General features: G+C 44.8%; 1 protein-coding gene across 1 annotated transcript in view; it reads right to left on the minus strand.

Annotated features, from left to right (window-relative positions):
• Positions 1-22,792, minus strand: part of LOC137310107 (mitochondrial 10-formyltetrahydrofolate dehydrogenase-like) — a 151,677-nt gene that overhangs the window by 105,314 nt on the left and 23,571 nt on the right. The window contains exons 4-5 of the mRNA XM_067978066.1: positions 8,138-8,303; positions 5,744-5,845 (exon numbers count right to left, since the gene is read on the minus strand). Of these exons, the coding sequence (XP_067834167.1) occupies positions 5,744-5,845; positions 8,138-8,303 (268 nt within the window). The remainder of the gene's footprint in view (positions 1-5,743; positions 5,846-8,137; positions 8,304-22,792) is intronic.

Consider the following 22,792-nt stretch of genomic DNA (forward strand, 5'->3'; position numbering starts at 1 on the left):
AGATTATCCCTAAATCCTAAATCCTTGGAATGGGGCTTGAACCCACAACCTTCTGACTAAAGAGGTGAATGTTACCACTGAGCTGATCAATATCGATCTAACAGAAGCCGATAGGGAAAGTATTATTTATTTATTTTCCAGGAATCAAGCAAAAAAATACTTCTCTGGGAGATTTCATACAAACATCTTTCCAAATTCTTGCACTGGATAGAAAGAACTTGCATTTATTTTCATGACCTCAGGACGTCCCAAAGTGCTTCACAGCCAATGACATACTTTTGAAGTGTAGTCATTGTCGTGATGTAGGGAAACATGGCAGCCAACTTTTGCACAGCGAGATCCCACAAACAGCAATGTGATAATGACCAGATAATCTGTTTTAGTGATGTTAGTTAATGGATAAATATTAGCCAGGACACCGTGGAGAACTCCCCTGCTCTTTTTTGGATAGTGCCATGGGATCTTTTACATCCACCTGAGAGCGCAGATGGGGCCTCAGTTGAACGTCTCATCCGAAAGACAGCACCTCCATGAAATATCAGCTTGGATTATGTGTTCATGTCTCTGCAACCTGAACCCTGCCCTCACCACAGCTCTCTCCCTTGCATCAGCATAGCTTCTGCCTCAATTCATACAGCTCCATGCAGCACGACAATGCATCAGATGTTTTAATTTAAAATCTGATGCAAAACAAGTTTTTACTCCAAGACAATGCAGAGTATCTGGGAAAATTATGTCCAGGTATCATGTATACACACCTGTCTCTACAATAAAGTCATTTTTAGTTGTTCTTTCCAAAGTTATTTGTAAAATATAATCTAGTTTGGATACTAAACCAGTCAGGAGTTGTTTAATTAAGGGAACATTAAAGTAATTAATACCAATAAACATTAATACACAAACCTCAACTCTTAAGCCAGGTTGAGTAAAGTAGCGAGGTCATCAACTCACACTTCCTGCTTTTTATATCGAATCTACAGCACACAAACTGGCCATTCGGCCCAACTATTCTGTGTTGGTGTTTATACTCCACACGAGCCTCTTCCCACCCTGCCGTCCAATCCCTTTTCCCTCATGTATGCATCAAGCCTCCCCTTAAATGCATCAATGCTCTCTGCTTCAACCACTCCATGAAGCAGCGCGATCCACATTCTCACCACCTTCTGTGTAAAGAAATTCCTGCTAAATTCTTTACTGAATCTGTCAGCGACGACCTTTTTTTTTTATTCGTTCATGGAATGTGGGCATCACTGGCAAGGTCATCATTTATTGCCCATCCCGAATTGCCCTTGAGAAGGTGGTGGTGAGCCGCCTTCTTGAACCGCTGCAGTCTGTGTGGTGAAGGTTCTCCCACAGTGCTGTTAGGAAGGGAGTTCCAGGATTTTGACCCAGCGACGATGAAGGAATGGCGATATATTTCCAAGTCGGGATGGTGTGTAACTTGGAGGGGAATGTGCAGGTAGTGTTGTTCCCATGTGGTGGAGGTCGTGGGTTTGGGAGGTGCTGTCGAAGAAGCCTTGGCGAGTTGCTGCAGTGCATCCTGTGGATGGTACACACTGCAGCCACTGTGCGCCGGTGGTGAAGGGAGTGAATGTTTAGGGTGGTGGATGGGGTGCCAATCAAGCGAGCTGCTTTGTCCTGGATGGTGTCGAGCTTCTTGAGTGTTGTTGGAGCTGCACTCATCCAGGCTAGTGGAGATAACTCCATCACACTCCTGACTTGTGCCTTGTAGATGATGGAAAGGCTTTGGGGAGTCAGGAGGTGAGTCACTCGCCGCAGAATAACCAGCCTCTGACCTACTCTTGTAGTCACAGTATTTATGTGGCTGGTCCAGTTAAGTTTCTGGTCAATGATGACCCCCAGGATGTTGATGGTGGGGGATTCGGCGATGGTAATGCCGTTGAATATCAAGGGGAGGTGGTTAGACTCTCTCTTGTTGGAGATGGTCATTGCCTGGCACTTGTCCAGCACGAATGTCACTTGCCACTTATCAGCCTAAGCCTGGATGTTGTCCAGGTCTTGCTGCATGCGGGCTCGGACTGCTTCATTATTTGAGGGGTTGTGAATGGAACTGGACACTGTGCAATCATCAGCGAACATCCCCATTTCTGACTTTATGATAGAGGGAAGGTCATTGATGAAGCAGCTGAAGATGGTTGAGCCGAGGACACTGCCCTGAGGAACTCCTGCAGCAATGTCCTGGGCCTGAGATGATTGGCCTCCAACAACCACTACCATCTTCCTTTGTGCTAGGTATGACTCCAGCCACTGGAAAGTTTTCCCCCTGATTCCCATTGACTTCAATTTTACTAGGGCTCCTTGGTGCCACACTCGGTCAAATGCTGCCTTGATGTCAAAGGCAGTCACTCTCACCTCACCTCTGGAATTCAGCTCTTTTGTCCATGTTTGGACCAAGGCTGTAATGAGGTCTGGAGCCGAGCGGTCCTGGCAGAACCCAAACTGAGCATCGGTGAGCAGGTTATTGGTGAGCAAGTGCCGCTTGATAGCACTGTCGACAACACCTTCCATCACTTTGCTGATGATTGAGAGTAGACTGATGGGGCGGTAATTGGCCAAATTGGATTTGTCCTTCTTTTTGTGGACAGGACATACCTGGGCAATTTTCCACATTGTCGGGTGGATGCCAGTGTTGTAGCTGTACTGGAACAGTTTGGTTAGAGGCGCGGCTAGTTCTGGAGCACAAGTCTTCAGCACTACAGCCGGGATGTTGTCGGGGCCCATAGCCTTTGCTGTATCCAGTGCACTCAGGTTTCTTGATATCACGTGGAGTGAATCGAATTGGCTGAAGACTGGCTTCTGTGATGGTGGGGATATCAGGAGGAGGCCAAGATGGATCATCCACTCGACACTTCTGGCTGAAGATGGTTGCAAATGCTTCAGCCTTGTCTTTTGCACTCACGTGCCGGACTCCGCCATCATTGAGGATGGGGATGTTTGCAGAGCCTCCTCCTCCCGTTAGTTGTTTAATTGTCCACCACCATTCACGACTGGATGTGGCAGGACTGCAGAGCTTTGATCTGATCCGTTGGTTGTGGAATCGCTTAGCTCTGTCTATAGCATGTTGCTTCGCTGTTTAGCATGCATGTAGTCCTGAGTTGTAGCTTCACCAGGTTGGCACCTCATTTTTAGGTACGCCTGGTGCTGCTCCTGGCATGCTCTTCTACACTCCTCATTGAACCAGCGATGATCCCCTGGCTTGTTGGTAATGGTAGAGTGAGGAACATGCCAGGCCATGAGGTCACAGATTGTGCTGGAATACAATTCTGCTGCTGCTGATGGCCCACAGCGCCTCATGGATGCCCAGTTTTGAGCTGCTAGATCTGTTCTGAATCTATCTCATTTAGCACGGTGATAGTGCCACACAACACGTTGGATGGTGTCCTCAGTGCGAAGACGGGACATCGTCTCCACGAGGACTGTGCGGTGGCCACTCCTACCAATACTGTCATGGACAGATGCACCTGCAACAGGTAGATTGGTGAGGACGAGGTCAAGTCGGTTTTTCTCTCATGTTGGTTCGCTCACCACCTGCCGCAGGCCCAGTCTAGCAGCTATGTCCTTCAGGACTTGGCCAGCTCGGTCAGTAGTGGTGCTACCGAGCCACTCTTGGTGATGGACATTGAAGTCCCCCACCCAGAGTACATTCTGTGCCCTTGCTACCCTCAGTGCTTCCTCAAAGTGGTGCTCAACATGGAGGAGGACTGATTCATCAGCTGAGGGAGGACGGGAGGTGGTAATCAGCAGGAGGTTTCCTTGCCCATGTTTGACCTGATGCCATGAGATTTCATGGGGTCCAGAGTCAATGTTGAGGACTCCCAGGGTCACTCCCTCCCGACTGTATATCACTGTACCTCTGGTGGGTCTGTCCTGCCGGTATGTCACACACCCAGAGACGATGATGGGAGAATTTGGGATGTTGGCTGAAAAGGTATGATTCTGTGAGTATGGCTATGTCAGACTGTTGCTTGACTAGTCTGTGGGACAGCTCTCCCAATTTTGGCACAAGTCCCCAGATGTTAGTGAGGAGAACTTTGCAGAGTTGACTGGGCTTGGTTTGCTTTTGTCGTGTCCGGTGCCTCGTGGTCCGATGTCGGGTGGTCCATCCAGTTTTATTCTGATTTTGACCTTTTTTTTTTAAAAGTGAGATTGTACAACTGAGTGGCTTGCTAGGCCATTTCAGAGGGCAATTAAGAATCAACCACATTGTATTTATGGCCCCTTGTTCTGGATTCACCCTCAAGTGGAAACAGTTTCTCCACATCCACCTTACTGAACCCCCTCGCAGGTCTCCTCTTACCCAGAGATAAGAACCCCAGCCTATTCTCCACATCAATCTTTCCTGATCACTGTACCCTCTCAGTTCTCGTGACATCCATGGGACTTAAAAAATGCATCAGGAAAGGAACATCCTGCCTGAAAACAAATCTCCACGTTCTGATGGCAGATCCTAAGGGCCTGAACATCATTCTTGTTGTGTACGCTGTCACCTGAGTCCCTAAAATAGATTCTTGCCCTGTAACTATTTCTAACTATCCAATCTTCATTTTTTACCACTCAGATACTGAAAACATAATTTGCATTAATTTAAAGTAGATTTGTTTTGTCATTATATTTTACATAGAATTACATAGATTGAATAGCACAGAAACAGGCCATTCTGCCCAACTGGTCTGTGCCGGTGTTAATGCTCCACACAAGCCTCCTCCCTCCCTATTTCATCTCACCCTGTCACCATATCCTTCTTTTCCTTTCTCCCTCATGTTTATCTAGCTTCCCCTTAAATGTATCTATGTTATTCGCCTCAACTACTCCTTGTGGGAGCGAGTTCCACATTCTCACCACTCTCTGGATGAAGAAGTTTCTCCTGAATTCCCTATTGGATTTATTAGTGATTATCTTATATTGATGGCCTCTAGTTTTGGACTCTCCCACAAGTGGAAACATTTCTCGACTTCTATTCTATCGAACCCTTACATAATCTTAAAGACCTCTATCAGGTCACCCCTCAGTCTTCTCTTTTCTGGAGAAAGGAGCCCCAGCCTGTTCAATCTTTCCTGATATTCTATCCTTCTAGAAATTAACCCCAATTGTTGGTTTGCTTTTTTAAAAATGGTCTTATTAAGCTGTGTCACTATTTTTAGTGATTTGTGTATCTGTACCCTCAGATCCCTCTGCTGCTCTACCCCATTTAGACTCTTATTATCCATGGAATATGCGGCCTCCTTATTCTTCCTACCAAAATGCACCACCTCACACTTGTCTATATTGAAATTCATTTGCCAATTACATGCTCATTTTAAAGTATTTTAACTACAATCAAAGGAGAAAGAGAAAGAAAAGAAAGACTTTGCATTTATATAGCGGCTTTCATAGCCTCAGACTGTCCTCAATGCCAATGAATCAGTGCCAGACTGATCTCCTGGATTAGTTTCAATCGCCTAAGAGAGTCAGACAGGAAATTTCCAGATTTTTTCCCCCTAACTGGCCTTGGTTTTTATCTGTTTTTTCGCCTCTCAAAGGAGATAAAATGGTTTTGGGTGAGGTGGGGAGTGTCTGTATTGTGATACATAAAGTATCATAATTGTGTGGGACAGGCTGGATGGACCAGAGGGTCTTTTCCTGTCTGTCATTGAACGCATGATCGTATGAATTACACTGGAAACACAGTCACTGTTCTGGAGGAAAGTTATATTTAACCGCAAACTATAGACCAGTACACTACCTTAGAATTCTCTTTCCTCTGGATTCCTTCATACGTTGCACCTTCCTCAGCCTGAGTTACTCGAGGTGCCTTCTCATCAGCAATTAGCTGCACAGCCTCCACCTGAAATAAACAGGGTGAATCGAGGTCACATTCATTGCTCAAGTAAGCGTTTTCACAGTAAACAAATGCAAATCTGATTCTCCAGAACCAATCAGAAATCAAATTTCACTGGAATCCTGGGTTATATTATAATAGGATGTTGGCCAAACAAGATTGCACAAGAGGTCGTCACTTGTTACACCAAACTCTGTTCTACTCCAACACCCAATGGGACATAAGAAGGGTACAGACTCAAACCCACAGGAGTGCTTAGTACGGGAAGGTGAAAATGGCATGGAAATTGTTTTTCAGAGTTTGGGGGTGGGGGTGGGGGTGGGGGTGGGGGGTCACGGAGTTCAATGGGAACTTTGTCTGCATCTGCCATGCAAACCTGACTGGAGGTGCTGTATGGTGACTCTCGATATGAAAAATATGTGTCTATTTCGTATCGCAAATGTCTCCCAGCTGATACAAAAATCAATTCATGAGATCAAAGTGAACATTGTAAAACTGGATTGGACTTATTTGTTTGGAAGGCCGACCATTAGCCAATTCCCAACGAGCGCTCTTGCGTTTTAGATTCTTCCCTATGATGGAGGTAACTGCACCTGGTTTATACATCAAAGGGCAACAAATCCTAATCGAAACATAGGCCATATTTTCTGATGCTGCAGCATTCATGGAACCTCCTGACATCTCCTCCCTGAGGGAATGCAAAATCTTCCCACATCCCAACATGAGCAGAGTCTTTCAACAAAGACCCTCAAGGTATAAACATGCTGCTCAAAGTCATGTCCTATAGAGCAACTGACTGTCACGTTGTCTCCCCGGGCCCCTCCCCCGCAGCAAGCAGTTGGACTCCAGACTTTGACACCGGCTGATGGAGCAAAGAAATTCCATCCTGGTTACACAATATTGGCACAACTCGGAGGGAATCTATCACCAAACTTGCTCTTCTTCGTGATGTTTTCCACGGGGTGCATTACTCAGGTAATTATGGATGCCTCTGATCGATGCCAAGAAGAAAAAGCTATTTTTAAATTTTCTTATGCTACAATAGTGAAAGGAGGCAGGAACAGGTGTAAGGGAATGTCGGCTAATGCACACCAAACTCCAACTTACCTTCCAAATCCATGTCACTGTTGCCATATAATCTTAATGCACCAGCTCTGGTTATCTGAAAACCTCCATTGTAACAGCTTAAAAATAAATGTGGCATAGAAAATATCTACACATGACATGATTCATATTTAACTCTGTTAGAAATAATGATTAAAGTTCTGCTGTTCCTGTTTGTGGCACTGAAACTGGAGTGGGGCTCCTCGATCTCACCTAGCAGGAACTGGCCTATCAACATATACCATGGACAGTTTCACACTTCTTAGGGAGCTCCAAACCTGGTTAACAAGTAGAAAGTGTGAGAAAATGACGTTATTCACAACCTGTTGTAGATCTTGGTTTGTTCCTAGATTCCCCTCCAGGTACGTGTGAGCGAGCGGCTTTAACTCTGTCCCACTCAACACGACAACCCTGGGAGAAACTCCCGCTTTGGGACACGCACTGAATCCCCCAACGATGCATTTCAGTGTGGGTTGACAACTCGACCCTCTTCATATGTGAGAATCATCAATAGATCCTGGTCTCTGAAGTTGACAGTTGTTAAAAAAGTTAATCTCCAATCTAGGAATGACTGGCTGATCCATGAAGTGGTAGTGGAGAAATGAGTCATTCTTAAATGGAGTGGATGAACATTAATGTAGGCTAAGTTCAGAATTATATGAGGCAGATTCTGACGAGGAATTAAGGTACAGCCAACTTCATTTCATTGGGCACGTGTGATCTGGTATTGGGCGAGGGCTTTTGCAGAGGGCGGCCTAGCAGTGTAGTGGTAGCAGGGCTGAGATGGGACCTGTTGGCTGCAATCAGTTGGAGGTGATCAGCAAAAGGGATGTGCTGGAAACTGCCACAATGCTGGGCCCTGCACTCACAAACTAACAGCACATCCATTGAGAATGTCACACTCTCCATTGACAAAAGTACCAACTGCTTTCACGCAAAAAGCTTCAGCAATATGTTCCTGACATTAACCGTCAATCAACAAGCTTTTTTCTGACTCCGTTCTTATTTGAATCTGGGCACACAGGAGAAAATTACATTTGGGGAATAAAAATGAAATCACACAGGTCTTTTATGGAAGTGGTCAGATCTCTTCAGCAGTTTAAGCACTGCACCTTTTGTGAAAAGAGTTTATATCAAAAGGAGAATACAGACTATACTGGTGCTACGTACGCTGCTATTATATCGAGTCCTTACCATTGCTGTAATCCCTTCAGGGTACAGGAAGCGGTTGTACAGCGTATCTACAGTATCTTTCGGGTCTACGTCACATTCTCTTTGCAGAAGAATGGGACCAGTATCCAGTCCATCATCAGCCCAGAAGATGGAGAAACCTCCTTTTTTATCTCCATGAATAAGAGTCCTACACACAAAGAATCGGCGGTTAGGAGTTTCTCTGTACAGACTCTAACTAAAGGTCAAAAACTAAAGCTTCAATGTTTTTGTTTAACTGATGATTACACTCCAGTTAGTGTCCCAAAATATGTACTCACACACGATTCCTCACATGGAAAGAGGCTGAATTTGGCCTTATCAGATGCCAATTAGAAAACTCCTCCCCCATTCTGGTTTTAATTTCGACAATAGGTTTCATAACAACAGGAGGAGGCCAGCCAGCTCCTCAAGCCTGTTCTGCCATTCAGTTAGATCATGGCTGATCTGTATCTTAACTCCATTTACCCGCCTTGGTTCCGTAACCCTTAATATCCTTAACCCAACAAAAATCTATCAATCTCAGTTTTCAATTTTCAATTGACCCCCAGCCTCAACAGCTTTTCAGGGAGAGAGTTCCAGATTTCCACTCCCCTTTGTGTGAAGAAGTGCTTCCTGACATCACCCCTGAACGCCCTGGCTCTAATTTTAAGGTTATGCCCCCTTGTTCTGGACTCCCCAACCAGAGGAAATAGTTTCTCTCTATCTCTCCTATCAAATCCTTTAATCATCTTAAACACCTCAGTTGGATCACCCCTTAATCTTCTATACTCGAGGGAATACAAGTCTAGTCTATGCAACCAGTCCTCACTATTTAACCCTTTTAGCCCTGGTATCATTCTGCGCTGTACCCCCTCCAAAGCCAATATATCCTTCCTGAGGTGCAGGGCCCCGAACTGAACGCAGTCTCCAGATGGGGTCGAACCAGAGCTCTGTACAACTGGAACATCACTTCCACCCCTTTGTATTCCAGTCCCCTCGAGATAAAGGCCAACATTCCATTTTTATTAAAATTTTAACTATTTTTTGTACCTGTCCACTAGCTTTTAGTGATTTCTGTACTTGGACCCCTAAATCCCCCTGCTCCTCCACAGTTCTGACCTTCTCACCATTTAGGAAATACTCTGATCTATCTTTCTTAAGTCCATAGTGGATGACCTCACACTTTCCCACATTGAACTCCATCTGCCACAGATTTGCCCACTCACTTAATCGATCAATGTCCCTTTGCAACTTTCTGCTCCCATCTACACTATTTACTGTGCCACCTGACTTAGTGCCATCAGCAAACTTAGATATACGGCTCTCTATTCCTTCATCCACTGATTTGATAGAAGTGTTTAAAATCATGACGAGTTTCGATAAAGAAACTGTTCCCATTGGAGGAAGGGTTGAGAACCAGAGAACACAGATTTAAGGTGATTGGTAAAAGAATCAAAGGAGGTGAACCAAAGTGAGGAAAAATATTTTTTATGCAGCGAGTAATTATGATCTGGAATGCGCTGCCTGATAGGGTGGTGGAAGCAGATTCAATCGTGGCTTTCAAAAAGGAATTGGATAAATATTTGGAGAGAAAAAATTTGCAGGGCTATGGGGAAACAGCGGGGGAATGGGACTAACTAGATTGCTCTTACAGCACAGGCTCGATGGGCCGAGTGGCTTCCTTCTGTGCTGTAACGATTCTATGATTCTATTCTATCCAAGTAATTTATAAATATAGTGAAAAGCTGCAGCCCCAATACAGATGCCTGGAGGACACCACCAGTCATATCCTGCCAGTCGGACTACATTATCCCTACTCTCTGTCTCCTACCTTCTAACAAATTTCCTATCCACGCCTCCAATTCCATGCACTCTCATGTTTGTTAACAGTCTCTTATATTTCAATTACAGAAGCATCTGCTATATAATTTTGAAATGTACTAAAATGAAAAGTCAAATTACAGTAATATCCAAACACTCTAAACATAATCGATAAAGAACAAGATTCAACTATCTCCATTAATAAAAATTTGGGGAGGGGGAGGGGAGGAGCTGGGGGAAGAAGGGTGTTGCACCCAATCTGAAGTCAGCACGTCACTATCTCTGTACCTGTGTTACATCCCTGGTAAAGACGTGTAGTCGTCTCCCAAATCCGTGCCCATCTTTCCAGCAACTCCATGCTTGAACACCTCCAATCAGGTTTCCACCCCTGCTGCAGCAGTGAAATGGCCCTAATCAAAGTCACAAATGAACTATGTGACCGTAGTAAACTATCCCTCCTCATCCTTGTCGACCTGTCTGCAGCCTTTGACATAGAATAGTTCAGAAACAGGACAGATCAGACAGGGTGCAAATGCGAGGCAATCGAAGATGAGTTTAGAGTGCACATGCGTAAATGCACACAGCGCAGTAAATACGATAGGTGAGCTGCAGGTTCAAGTCGTCACATTGCCACATATAGTGGCAATATCAGAGAGCTGGCTCAAAGAAGGAGAGGATTGGGTACTTAATATTCCTGACAAGGTATTCAGGAAAGATAGGGAAGGAAAGAAAGGAGGGGGGAAGGAGATGGCAGTATTGAGCAATAGTACTGGAAAGAGATGATGTAGTTGAGGGGTCAAAGACAGAATCTATTTGGTTAGAATTAAGGAACAATAGAGGAGCTATTACACTGCTGGGTGTATACCATAGGCCACCAAATAGTGGGAAGGAGATAGAGGAGCAAATTTGCAGGCAAATTACAGAAAGATGCAAGAACTATAGAACAGTGATAATGGGGGACTTCAATTATCCCAATATAGACTGGGACAGTAACAGTGTAAAGGGCAAAGAGGGGGAGGGATTCCTGAAATGTACAAAAGAACTTTCTTGAACAGTGTGTTTCCAGCCCAACGAGGAAGGAAGCAGTGCTGGATCTAGTTCTGGGGAATGAAGTGGGGCAGGTGGAGCATGTTTCAGTGGGAGGAGCATTTGGGGAACAGTGATCATAATATCATTTGATTTACAATAGTTACGGAAAAGGACATGGAACAGTCAAATGTGAAAATATTTAACTGGAGGAGGGATAATTTCAGTGAGTTAAAAAGGGATCTTGCCCAGATGGATTGGAATCAAAAACTGGTGGGCAACACAGTAATTGAACAATGGGAGGCCTTCAAGAGATGGTTCGGGTGCGGAGTAGACACATTCCCACGAGGGGGAAAGGAAGGGCATCCAACGCTAGAGCCCCCTGGATGACTAAAGATATAGAAATTAAAATAAAACAGAAATGTAAAGTTCATAATACAATAAAAAACCAGGCTGAATACAGAGGAGATCTAAAAAAGGGAATAAGATGGGGAAAGACAGTATGAGAATAGATTAGCGGCTAAAACAAAAAAGGAACCCAAAAGTCTTTTACAAACATATAAATAGTAAAAGGATAGTCAAAGGAAGGATGGGGCCGATTAGGGACAAAAAATATATTCTTGTGGAGGCAGAGGGCATGGCTGAGGTACTAAATGAATACCTCACATCGGTCTTCACTGGAGAAGAGGATGCTGCCATGGTAGCAGTAAAGGAGGGGGTAATAGCAATATTGGAAAGGATAAAAATAAAGAGGCAGTACTTAAAAAGTTGGCAGTACTCAAAGTAGAAAAGTCACCCAGTCCAGATGGGATGCATCCTAGGTTATTGAGGGAAGCAAGGGTGGAAATTGTGGAGACTCTTGCCACAATCTTCCAATCCTCCTTAGATATGGGCATGAGAGGACTGGAGGATTGCAAATGTTATACCCCTGTTCAAAAAAGGGTAGAGGGATAAACCTGGTAATTACAGGCCAGTCAGCCTAACGTTGGTAGTGAGGAAACCTTTAGAGGCAATAATCTGGGACAATAATAATTGGCACTTGGAAAAGTCTGGGCTAATAAATGAAAGTCAGCACGGATTTGTTAAAGGAAAATCCTGTTTGACTAACTTGATTTGAGTTCTTTGATGAAGTAACGGAGAGTGTTGATGAGGGGAGTGCGGTTGATGTATATGGATTTTCAAAAGGCATTTGATAAAGTACCAAATAATAGACTTGTTAGCAAAATTACAGCCCATGGGATTAAAGGGACAGTGGCAGCAGGGATACAAAATTGGCTAAGGGACAGAAAGCAGAGAGTAGTTGTAAACATTTTTTTTTAGACTGGAGGGAAGTATACAGTGGTGTTCCTCAGGGGTCAGTATTAGGACCACTGCACTTTTTGATATATATTAATGACCTGGACTTGGGCACAGAGGGTATAATTTCAAAGTTTGCAGATGATATGAAACTCAGAAATGTAGTAAACAATGTGGAGGATAGTGACAGACCTCAGGAGGACGTAGACAGACTGGTGAATTGGGCAGGCACATGGCAGATAAAATTTAACCCGGAGAAGTGTGATGTGTTACATTTTGGTAGGAAGAATGAGGAGAGGCAATATAAACTAAATGGTACAATTTTAAAGGGCGTTCAGGAACAGAGACACCTGGGGGTGTATGTGCACAAATCTTTGAAGATGGCAGGACAAGTTGAGACAGATGTTAAAAAAGCATATGGGGTCCTGGGCTTTATTAATGAAGGCATAGAGTACATAAGCAAGGAAGTTATTTAACACTGGTTAGGCCACAGCTGGAGAATTGTGTTCTGGGCAGCACACTTTAGGAAAGATGTCAAGGCCTTAGAGAGGGTCAGAAGAGATTTACTGGAGATTGGAGAAGCTGGGGTTGTTCTCCTTAAAGCAGAGAAGGTTAAGGGGAGATTTGATAGAGGTGTTCAAAATCATGAAGGGTTTTGATAGAGTAAATAAGGAGAAACTGTTTCCAGTAGCAGAAGGGTCGGTAACCAGAGGGCACAGATTTAAGGTGATTGGCAAAAGAGCCAGAGGCGACATGAGGAAACATTTTTTTTTACACAGCAAGTTGTTATGATCTGGAATGCAGTCCCTGAAAGGGTGGTGAAACAGATTCAATAATAACTTTCAGAGGGAATTGGATAAAAACTTTAAAGGGAAAATATTTACAGAGCTATGGGGAAAGAGCAGGGCAATGGGTTCTGATGTTGCCATTTACAGCTCCTCTAGACCCATCTTTTGTTTCTTTACTTGTCCCATTAACATCCTCCTTGCCTTGCACCATCATCCCTTTTGTCATTTGATCACTCCTGCCCTCCACCCTATCACATACCTTCCCTTTTGTTCTTGCCTCCCCCTCCTTCCTCCCCCATTTTCCCAAGTTCTGTACTTGCTTAAAAACTGTTTAATCTTCAACTTCTTCCAGTTCTGATGAAGGGTCATCGACCTGAAACGTTAACTCTGTTTCTTTCTCCACGGATGCTGCCTCACTTGCTGAGTACTTCCAGCATTTTCTGTTTTTATTTTAGATTTCCAGCATCCGCAGTACTTTGCTTTTGATTTAGGGGAGTGGAACTAATTGGATAGCTCTTTCAAAAAACCAGCACAGGCAAGATGGGCCGAATGGCCTCCTCCTGTGTTGTACCAACTATAATACTACGACACGGTTGGCCACACCATCCTCCTCCAATGCCTCTCCTCCATTGTCCAGCTGGGTGGGGCTGACCTTACCTGGTTCCATTCTTATCTCTCCAGTCGTAGCGCACCATTACCTCTGGAGTTCCCCAAGGATTTATCCTTGGCCCCCTCCTATTCCTCATCTACATGCTGCCCCTCGGCGATATCATCCGAAAACATGACGTCAGGTTTCACATGTACGCTGACAACACCCAGCTCTACCTCACCACCACCTCCCTTGACCTCTCCACTGTCTCTCACTTGTCACACTGCTTGTCCAACATCCAGTACTGGATGAGCAAAAATTTCTTCAAACTAAATATTGGGAAGACTGAAGCCATTACCTTTGGTCCCCGTCACAAACTCTGTTCCCTAGCCATTGACTCCATTCCTCTCCCTGGCCACTGTCTGAGGCTGAATCAGACTGTTCGCAACCTTGGTGTCCTATTTGACCCCGAGATGAGCTTTTGACCCCATAATCCTCTCCATCACCAAGACCGCCTACTTCCACCTCCATAATATTGTCCATCTCCGCCCCTGCCTCAGCTCATCTGCTGCTTAAGCCCTCATATCCATGCATTTGTTACCTCTAGACTCGACTATTCCAATGCTCTCTTGGCTGGACTCCCATCTTCCACCCTCTATAAACTTGAGCTCATCCAAAACTCTGCTGCCCGTATCCTAACTCATGGCAAGTCCCGTTCACCCATCACTCCTGTGCTTGCTGAACTACATTGGCTTCCGATTCACCTGCGCCTCAGATTTATCTCATTCTCATGTTCAAATCCCTCCATGGCCTCCCCCCTCCCTATCTCTGTAGCCTCCTCCAGTTCTACAATTCTTCCTCCAACACTGGCCTCTTACACATCCCCCACTCCCTTCACCCCACCATTGGGGGCCGTGCCTTCAGCCGCCTTGGCCCTAAGTTCTGGAATTCCCTCCCTAAACTTCACCGCCTCTTCCCTTCTCTCTCTTCCTTTAAGACCATCCTTAAAATCTATCTCTGACCAAGCTTTCAGTCATCGCTCCAAATGTTTCCTTCTTTGGCTCAGTGTCAATTTCTGTCTGATTATGCAGCTGTGATGTGCCTTGGCACATTTCCTACATTAAAGGCACAATATTGTTGTAGTAAATGATAAAAATGTTAAAATAATCTGCAGAAACAAATATTTTCAATCTCAATAGTACACACACTAGCGAAGCACTGCGTGACTACTAAGGAGATAGGGAAGATTTGGTGAAACAAATGTCCTGGGGAGGGTGGAGAGAATGGTAAGGAAGTTTTAACTGTATCCTAGTCGATCTCCTGTAGTGGCCATGGGGAGTTAACACAAAGTGCAGGTGAAAGATGGGGGAGGGCAGGGGACAATTGAAGCAGGGTGCAGTGGGCATAATTCAACCCCCATTTTAACATCATATGTTCTATTTTAATTTTTATATGATACTTTGACAAAACTTACAGCAATTTAGGACGCTAAGTAGTAGAGTTGTTTGGAACATAGAGATATATCTGCAGTATAGGCTGTGGAGCTGGGAAATGCAAACCTGAGGGACTAACCATCTGTGGCAGGAGTGTGACAAGTTTACATCAGCAGTGTCATTATAAATTAGACTAACAATTCATCAAAAATTAAGATTTTGGATTCTCCAACAATTTGGCAGTAATTGCGGAGCAGGATCTAACAGTCTTGTCAGAAACTCTGGATCCAACTGCCATTGGCCCCTTTTGAACCATCAGGCCTCGACCCCACACTGTGTCAGCCTCCTCCCCCAAGCCGTTCTCAGCCTCTCTTGTACCCTCAGATAAAATTAACACTTTCCCCATTGTCAGCCAGTTCAAAGCCAATCTCAACTCTCAGCCTTAACTTAAACAACTCCCAATACTGAGAGATTGCCAGAATCATTAGCAGCCAGTCCAAGGGGTGTCTAACCACTGGGGACTGCTTTCCATCTCCCATTCACATTTTAAGGAGTTAAATAATAAGAATAAAAATATCTGCAGCAAATCATGGTGGCTGCAGTGTCAATTTATTTGGAATATGCTCAATCTGCCTCAGTGTCAGTTTGGCTCAGTCGGTAGCACTCTCTTCTCAGAGGGTTCAGGGTTCAATCCCTACTCCATGACTTGCACACACAATACAGGCTGCCACTCCAGTGCAGCACAGCTCAATTGTCAGAGATGTGCTTTGGATGGAGTGATAAACCCCCACCCCGATCAGGGGGATAAAGAAACCCCATCCCCGATCGGGGGGGTGATAATCCCTAGCCAATTGGGGGGGGGGGGGGGGTGTGGAGTGATAAACCCTAGTCCCGATCGAGGAGGACCCATCCCCCACCTCCTCATCCCTCACTTCCTCGTGCTTCACCCTCACCTCCTGGTCCCTTCCCTCCTCCCACTCCTCGACCCTCTCGCCCCCCCCCTCCCCCCAACCCCACATTGCATCTCGTCGGTCCTCCTGGTAGAGGGTTGTGAGTCAGGCTTTCGACCTGCCCATGTAAAAAGGGACTGCGTTATGGAAACAACCCAGGTCAGCAAGTAGTCATTGCTGACTGACCAAGAAACAAGAGTAAAATTACTGTTCGGAATAAAGGTGTAAACGCAAATATAACCAAAGGTTTAAACAGAGAGAAGGCAGCATTAATGGAAAAGTTTTTACACTACTGCAAGGACTATCAAAATTAAGTGAACATCCACATCTTTGCTGGGATTACACTATTGAGTCGATCTCAGCAGGAGTCAGTTACCAGGACAGTCTGGTGAGAATTCAGGGAGTTCGGGGTGGGGGGAAGAGACGGCGATAGTGATCAGGAACCAAGCCCCATGTCCTGTACTGAGAAGCAACAAAAAGAGTAAAACCCACGGCCATTCAATTGCTCAGGCTGAGAGGCAGGCCCTGGGCGTTGAGACAGGCAGAGGCCGATCAAAAACAAAGATAAATTCAAAACTTGCAACTCATGCCCACCATTCAGAATAGCGTAGTGCAGTTTGATGTTTTCTAAGTCACGTGAAGCATTATGGAAGTAATTAAGAAAGTTGGGAAATTCTATCCTGTTCAGTATGTGTGATACCAAAATAAAGAAGCTCCTTGATTTACAATGACCTCGTCTCCCCCGTACGTTTAACAGTTTTGCCGACCAGAAGATTGGAAAAGTGCATGTGTGAAAGGGATGAAATCCAGGTCATAGGACAAGAGGGATACATTGCCACATGTCCTGGGTTATGCTATTCTATAGGTCGATATTGAGCAGTGGGAGTTAACGCCAAAGAGCCAGAGACAAGGGGGTAGATTTTGATAGCTGCGGGACTATACACACACAAGGTCCAGCTTTGGTTCATGAGAAGCAAGGATCTGGTTCCAGAAGCCTACATGTGCAGTGAGCACGCGTGGACCTATTGTGTCATGGCCTGAATTGTAACAGTGACGTTGAAATTAAACAAGATAGGCCTCTCTCCTGAAAGGGGATGGATGGGTGGCATTTTGCATTCAAAATCTTTTGGACTTCCTTTTGGAGATTTTTCTCAAGTGTTTTTTTTATTCGTTCATGGGATGTGGGCGTCGCTGGCAAGGCCGGCATTTATTGCCCATCCCTAATTGCCCTTGAGAAGGTGGTGGTGAGCCGCCATCTTGAACCGTTGCAGTCTGTGTGGTGAAGGTTCTCCCACAGTGCTGTTGGGAAGGGAGTTCCAGGAGTTTGACCCAGTGATGATGAAGGAACGGCGTTATATTTCCAAGTGGGAATGGTGTGTGACTTGGAGGGGAATGTGCAGGTGGTGTTGTTCCCATGTGCCTGCTGCCCTTGTCCTTCTAGGTGGTAGAGGTCACGGGTTTGGGAGGTGCTGTCGAAGAAGCCTTGGCGAGTTGCTGCAGTGCATCCTGTGGATGGTGCACACTGCAGCCACAGTGCGCCGGTGGTGAAGGGAGTGAATGTTTAGGGTGGTGGATGGGGTGCCAATCAAGCGGGCTGCTTTGTCCTGGATGGTGTCGAGCTTGAGTGTTGTTGGAGCTGCACTCATCCAAGCAAGTGGAGAGTATTCCATCACACTCCTGACTTGTGCCTTGTAGATGGTCCAGTCCAATTAGGTATCCAGCATTAACAGACCCATCAGTACCTTTTTTTAAAAATACATTATCTTATCACTTCTAAGATAAAATGAAAGATCATGAAGGTGCTCAATGACATCTTCTAACATTGCACTTAATCTCAAATAATCAACAAGCCTATTTATACAAGACTGCACATCAGAGAAGGAGGCCATTCAGCCCATCATGTCTGTGCTGGCTCTTCGAGCAATTGAAAACTAATCCCACTGCCCCATTCTCTCCCCACAGCCCTGTATCAAACCCACACTAATCGTGCATCCCGCTCTCCCCCATAGCCCTCTATCAATCCAAAACTGATCCCACTGCCCCGCCCTGTCCCCATGGCCCTGCATCAATCCCAAACTAACCCCACTGTGCTGGCCTCTCCACATAGCCCTGTCATTTGCTTTGTTTCAAATATTTATCCGATTTTCCCATAAAAGATGTAATGAAATATAACGACACTCTGTAAAAATAATCCTCACTGTCCTAACGAAGAACAAGAAATGGAGGTAAAGTAACATTTTCTTTCATAGATGCAGTGTTAGGAACATAGGAACAGGAGGAGGTCATTTAGCCCCTCGAGCCCTGTTCTGCCATTCAATGAGATCATGGCTGATCTGTGACCTAACTGCATCTACCAGCCATAGCCCCATATCCATTAATACCTTTGGTTAACAAAAATCTATCAATATCAGATTTAAAATTAACAATTGAGCTAGCATCAACTGCCGTTTGCAGAACACCCTTTGTGTGTAGAAGTGTTTCCTAACTTCACTCCTGAAAGTCCTGGCTCGAATATTTAGGCTCTGTCCCCTAGCCCTAGACTCCCCAACCAGAGGAAATAGTTTCTCTCTATTTACCCTATCAGTTCCTCTTAATATCTTGAAAACTTCAATCAAATCATCCCTTAACCTTCTAAATTCCAGGTAATACAACCCTAGTTTGTGTAATCTCACCGAGTAATTTAACCCTTGGAGTCCAGGTATCATTCTAGTAAACCTGCACTGCTATCCCTCCAAGGCCAATATGTCCTTCCAAAGGTGCGGTGCCCAGAACTGAACCCAGTACTCCAGGTGTGGTCTAACCAGAGCTTTGTAAAGCTGTAGTATAACTTCTACCCCCTTGTATTCTACTCCTCTAGATATAAAGGCCAGCGTTCCATAAGCCTTTTTGATTATTTTCTGTACCTGTCCATGGCATTTTAATGATCTATGTATGGGGGGGACCCCGAAGTCTCTTTGGACCTCCATTGTTTTGAGCTTTTCACCATTTTGAAAGTACTCTGATCTGTCCTTTTATAGGTCCAAAGTGGATGACCTCACCCTTGCCTATATTGAAATCCATTTGCCAGAATTTTGCCCATTCACAATCTATTAATATCTCTGTAATTTTATGCTTCCATCTACACTGCTTACAATGCTGCCTATCTTCGTGTCATCGGCAATCTTGGCTATGTGGCTCTCTATCCCTTCATCTAAAGTTGTTAATAGTTGAGGCCCCAACACAGATCCCTGTGGACACCACTCGTCACATCCTGCCAATTTGAGTACCTGCCCATTATCCCTACTCTTTGTCTCCTGCCGCTCAGCCAATTTCATAATCAGGTCAATAATTTGCCCTCAATTCCATGAGCTTCAACTTTAGCTAACAGTCTCACATGAGGGATTTTATTGAATGCCTTCTGGAAGTCCAAATAAACAACACCCATAGACATTCCCCTGTCCACTACTTTAGTCATCTCTTCAAAAAAAATTCAATCAGGTTCTGGCAAAATTTAAAATTATAGTTTATCTGGAGAAAATAATCTTTATATTACAACTGTCTCAAGCCCCCTTCTGTGTGAATATATTAATAAAAGTAGCTAAAATACACGAAACAAAATGTGGAAACTAAAAGCTGCATCAAGAAGGGCGAACAGACGACATGGTGTAAGTTTCAAATTTGTATGAAATAGGAATGGAACAAGCAGGGACAAGAAAAAGACAAGACGCTGAATCATTGAGAGCTGTATAAAATTCTAAAACGGTAAATATCTTTTTTGTATTTTGAAACAAAGTGCCATTAAATTCACTACAGTACCTTTAAAACAATCTGCAACAGTCAAAAGAAAATAGCTTTCTCCCTAAAACTATGCACTCCTTTTATATTTGCAGAATTTACGAGCTTGATGTTTGGGAGGACCCATTATTTAAAAGACCCTCCACACAGTGATTTCAGACACTAGATACTGGTTTCTCAGGCACCATAGAAAGGCTTTCACAAAACTGCAGAACTCGCCAGGGCAACATTCCCAGCTGGGAGGGAGGCGTTTACTGATTTTTGTCCAATGTGGTAAGCAGATTAACCGATAAGTCAAGCTGCTTCACCCACTATTCCTTAGCCAAGTTAAATAGTTATGCAATTGTTGTGCACTGTGCACCTGAAAGCAACACACAGTGTACTAGACAATGTACTCCTCCAGTTTACTATGTGGGGCTAGGATGATAAAGGGCCAGGACATGCTCCCTGCAGCTGATGTGCCACCTTCATACCACAGGTACAAAGCCCCAGCATCGTTTGACAACACAGCTTAACATCTGGTCACAGACCCCTTGTTTTTGGGGGTGTGATATTCATCCTCCACCTCAGGTAATCTTGGAACAACACTGAGGAAATTAAAGTGAAAGGATCACCTGTGGAGACATGAAAGAATACTGTACAATTATATAAAGCAAGACATTAGGTATAAAGTTAGCAAGAGTGACAATTAGCATTGGCGAACCTTTTATAGACAATTTTTTATAGACAGTTTTTTTAAAAATTCACAGTACGCAACACTTACCAGAATCAGAACACTTGGAGGATGTGCAGGTTCCCACACTCGAGGAGTACAACAATTGTTTCTCAGGACAGGCGGTTCTTCCTCTATTGCAGATCCCCCTACCCAGATGTTCCTGTCCCTCCCTCCAGACTATGAATCATTGTGAGGTGGGGTTCTACACAGCAAAACCTCACCTAAATGGCTATTCTACGTACCAGCCTCAACAGTGGGTGGTGAGGGGCTATTTGACTCTGGAAGACATCACTGAGCATAGTCCTGTTCTCACGCAATATGTGCACAGACACATTCCAACAAGCATCAGCCACTGGAGAACTGGTTAATTTTCCCCTTCCATAGCCGGGACCTCAGACTATTTGGCGAGATCAGTCAACTCAGCACAGAGCAGGGAGTGAAGCCCAGGCCTTTAAGGTCAGTATGTCTCAGTTACTCATTATGAAGCACAATTACCCACAGAGGCATCAGGAACTACTCATTTATTTTATTTTTAAAAAAATTGTGCAGTTTAAATTCAAACACACATTTTAAATCAACATACTCATAAATCCTCTGCATTTAGACATATTGGGCCTGATTTTAACAGTGGAAAACGGGTGGGTTGGGGGCAGGGGGCATTCAAAATTGCAACCATTTCAGACCCACCCCCAACTTGCCCATTTCTGGTTTTCACCAGGGCGGTCGACCAACCCGCTCCCTGGAGGTGAGGAAGCTTCGGGCCTCCATTTTTCCTACAGTTTCTGATTTCAACCCTGGGGGGGGTGCCAGGGCTCCTGGACCGTCTCTTTCACGCCCTGTGAAAGAAGGCAAGAAGGCCCGAGACAAACAGGTAAGTGCCTCTCTGGCACAGCTTGTGAGCCCGGAGGAGGAGGAGTGCTTCCCCCAGGTCCAACAAGCCTACCTGCAGTGACTCCCCAACGATCACGAACCCTCGATCACAACCACCTCCCCCCCCACCCCCCAATCAAGGACCCCTGCCCCCGATCCTCCCTCTCAACGATCGCAGACCCCCGCAATGACCTCCGATCCCAACACCCCTCCCGTGACTGACCCCTGATCTCTCCCCACATGACTAACGACCCCCGTGCCAACCCGTGATCCTCGTGCCATCCATACATTCAAAGACTTACCTGAACATGCCCTCTCCCTGGCTGCTCTCCCGTCCAACTGAGGCCAGCCTGTCAATCAGGCCAGTCAGTCGGACAGCAAACCGACAAAAAAACAAAAAAACCCGTACTTCCGGGTTTCCCATCCATTATTTGAACCCCCTGCCCGGCTCGGGGTCAAAATCATGCCCATTCACTTTAACGACTGTGCAAGGGTTTGGTGGCCTTCTGTCACTGAGAATCAGGGTCTGTTTCCAAGGAAAGGGACATTTGAATTTGACAGGTTGCTTCACAGATCAGCCCTAGTTGAACATAGGATCTTATGTACCTTCACTTTAGTTGTCATTTTCTGCCCTTGAATGGCGCTGTGCTATAAATAACATTAATTTCCCCAGCAGTAAATACCTTCATTCTGCTGGTTAGAGTAAGTGTGAATAATTTCAACAACTGGTAATTGGCGAAAGAACCACAGAGGAGATGAGGAGAATTTTTTTTTAGTGCAGCAAGTTATGATGATCTGGAATGCAAGGGCGGTGGAAGCAGATTCACTAACAACTTTCAGAGGGGAATTGGATAAATACTTGAAGGTGAAAAAATTTGCAGGACCATGGGGAAAGAACAGGGGAGTGGGACTAATTGGATAGCTCTTTCAAAGAGCCAGCACAGGCACAATGGGCCGAATGGCCTCCTTCAGTACTGCACGATTCTATGAACAACCTATTGGGTGTCTTAAAGTTACCACCAGCAGCAAGTTTAGCAGCTTTGCTGTAAATGTATCCTATTAATAGCACTCCGCTCTCTGAAGCATCTTTTCTCCCAGCACTCAGAATACTTGCTCTGAATGTGAGACGATACATTTTGGGAAGAATAAGAAGGAGGGAATACATACTTAAATAGTAAAATTTTAAACGAAGTAGTGGAGCAGACAATTCGGGATTCAGATACACAAATCCTTAAAAGTGAGAAGGACTAGTTTTTAAAGCTGTAAAAATAAACATATGGAATCCTAAATTTCATAAATAGGGGTATGGAGTACAAAAGCAAAGAGAAAATGCTAAACCTAAACAAATCATTGGTTAGGGCACAGTTAGAACATCGTGCCCAGTTTTGGGCGGCTT

The sequence above is a fragment of the Heptranchias perlo genome, unplaced genomic scaffold (genome assembly GCF_035084215.1).
Source record: "Heptranchias perlo isolate sHepPer1 unplaced genomic scaffold, sHepPer1.hap1 HAP1_SCAFFOLD_217, whole genome shotgun sequence".
NCBI classification, from domain to species: domain Eukaryota; kingdom Metazoa; phylum Chordata; class Chondrichthyes; order Hexanchiformes; family Hexanchidae; genus Heptranchias; species Heptranchias perlo.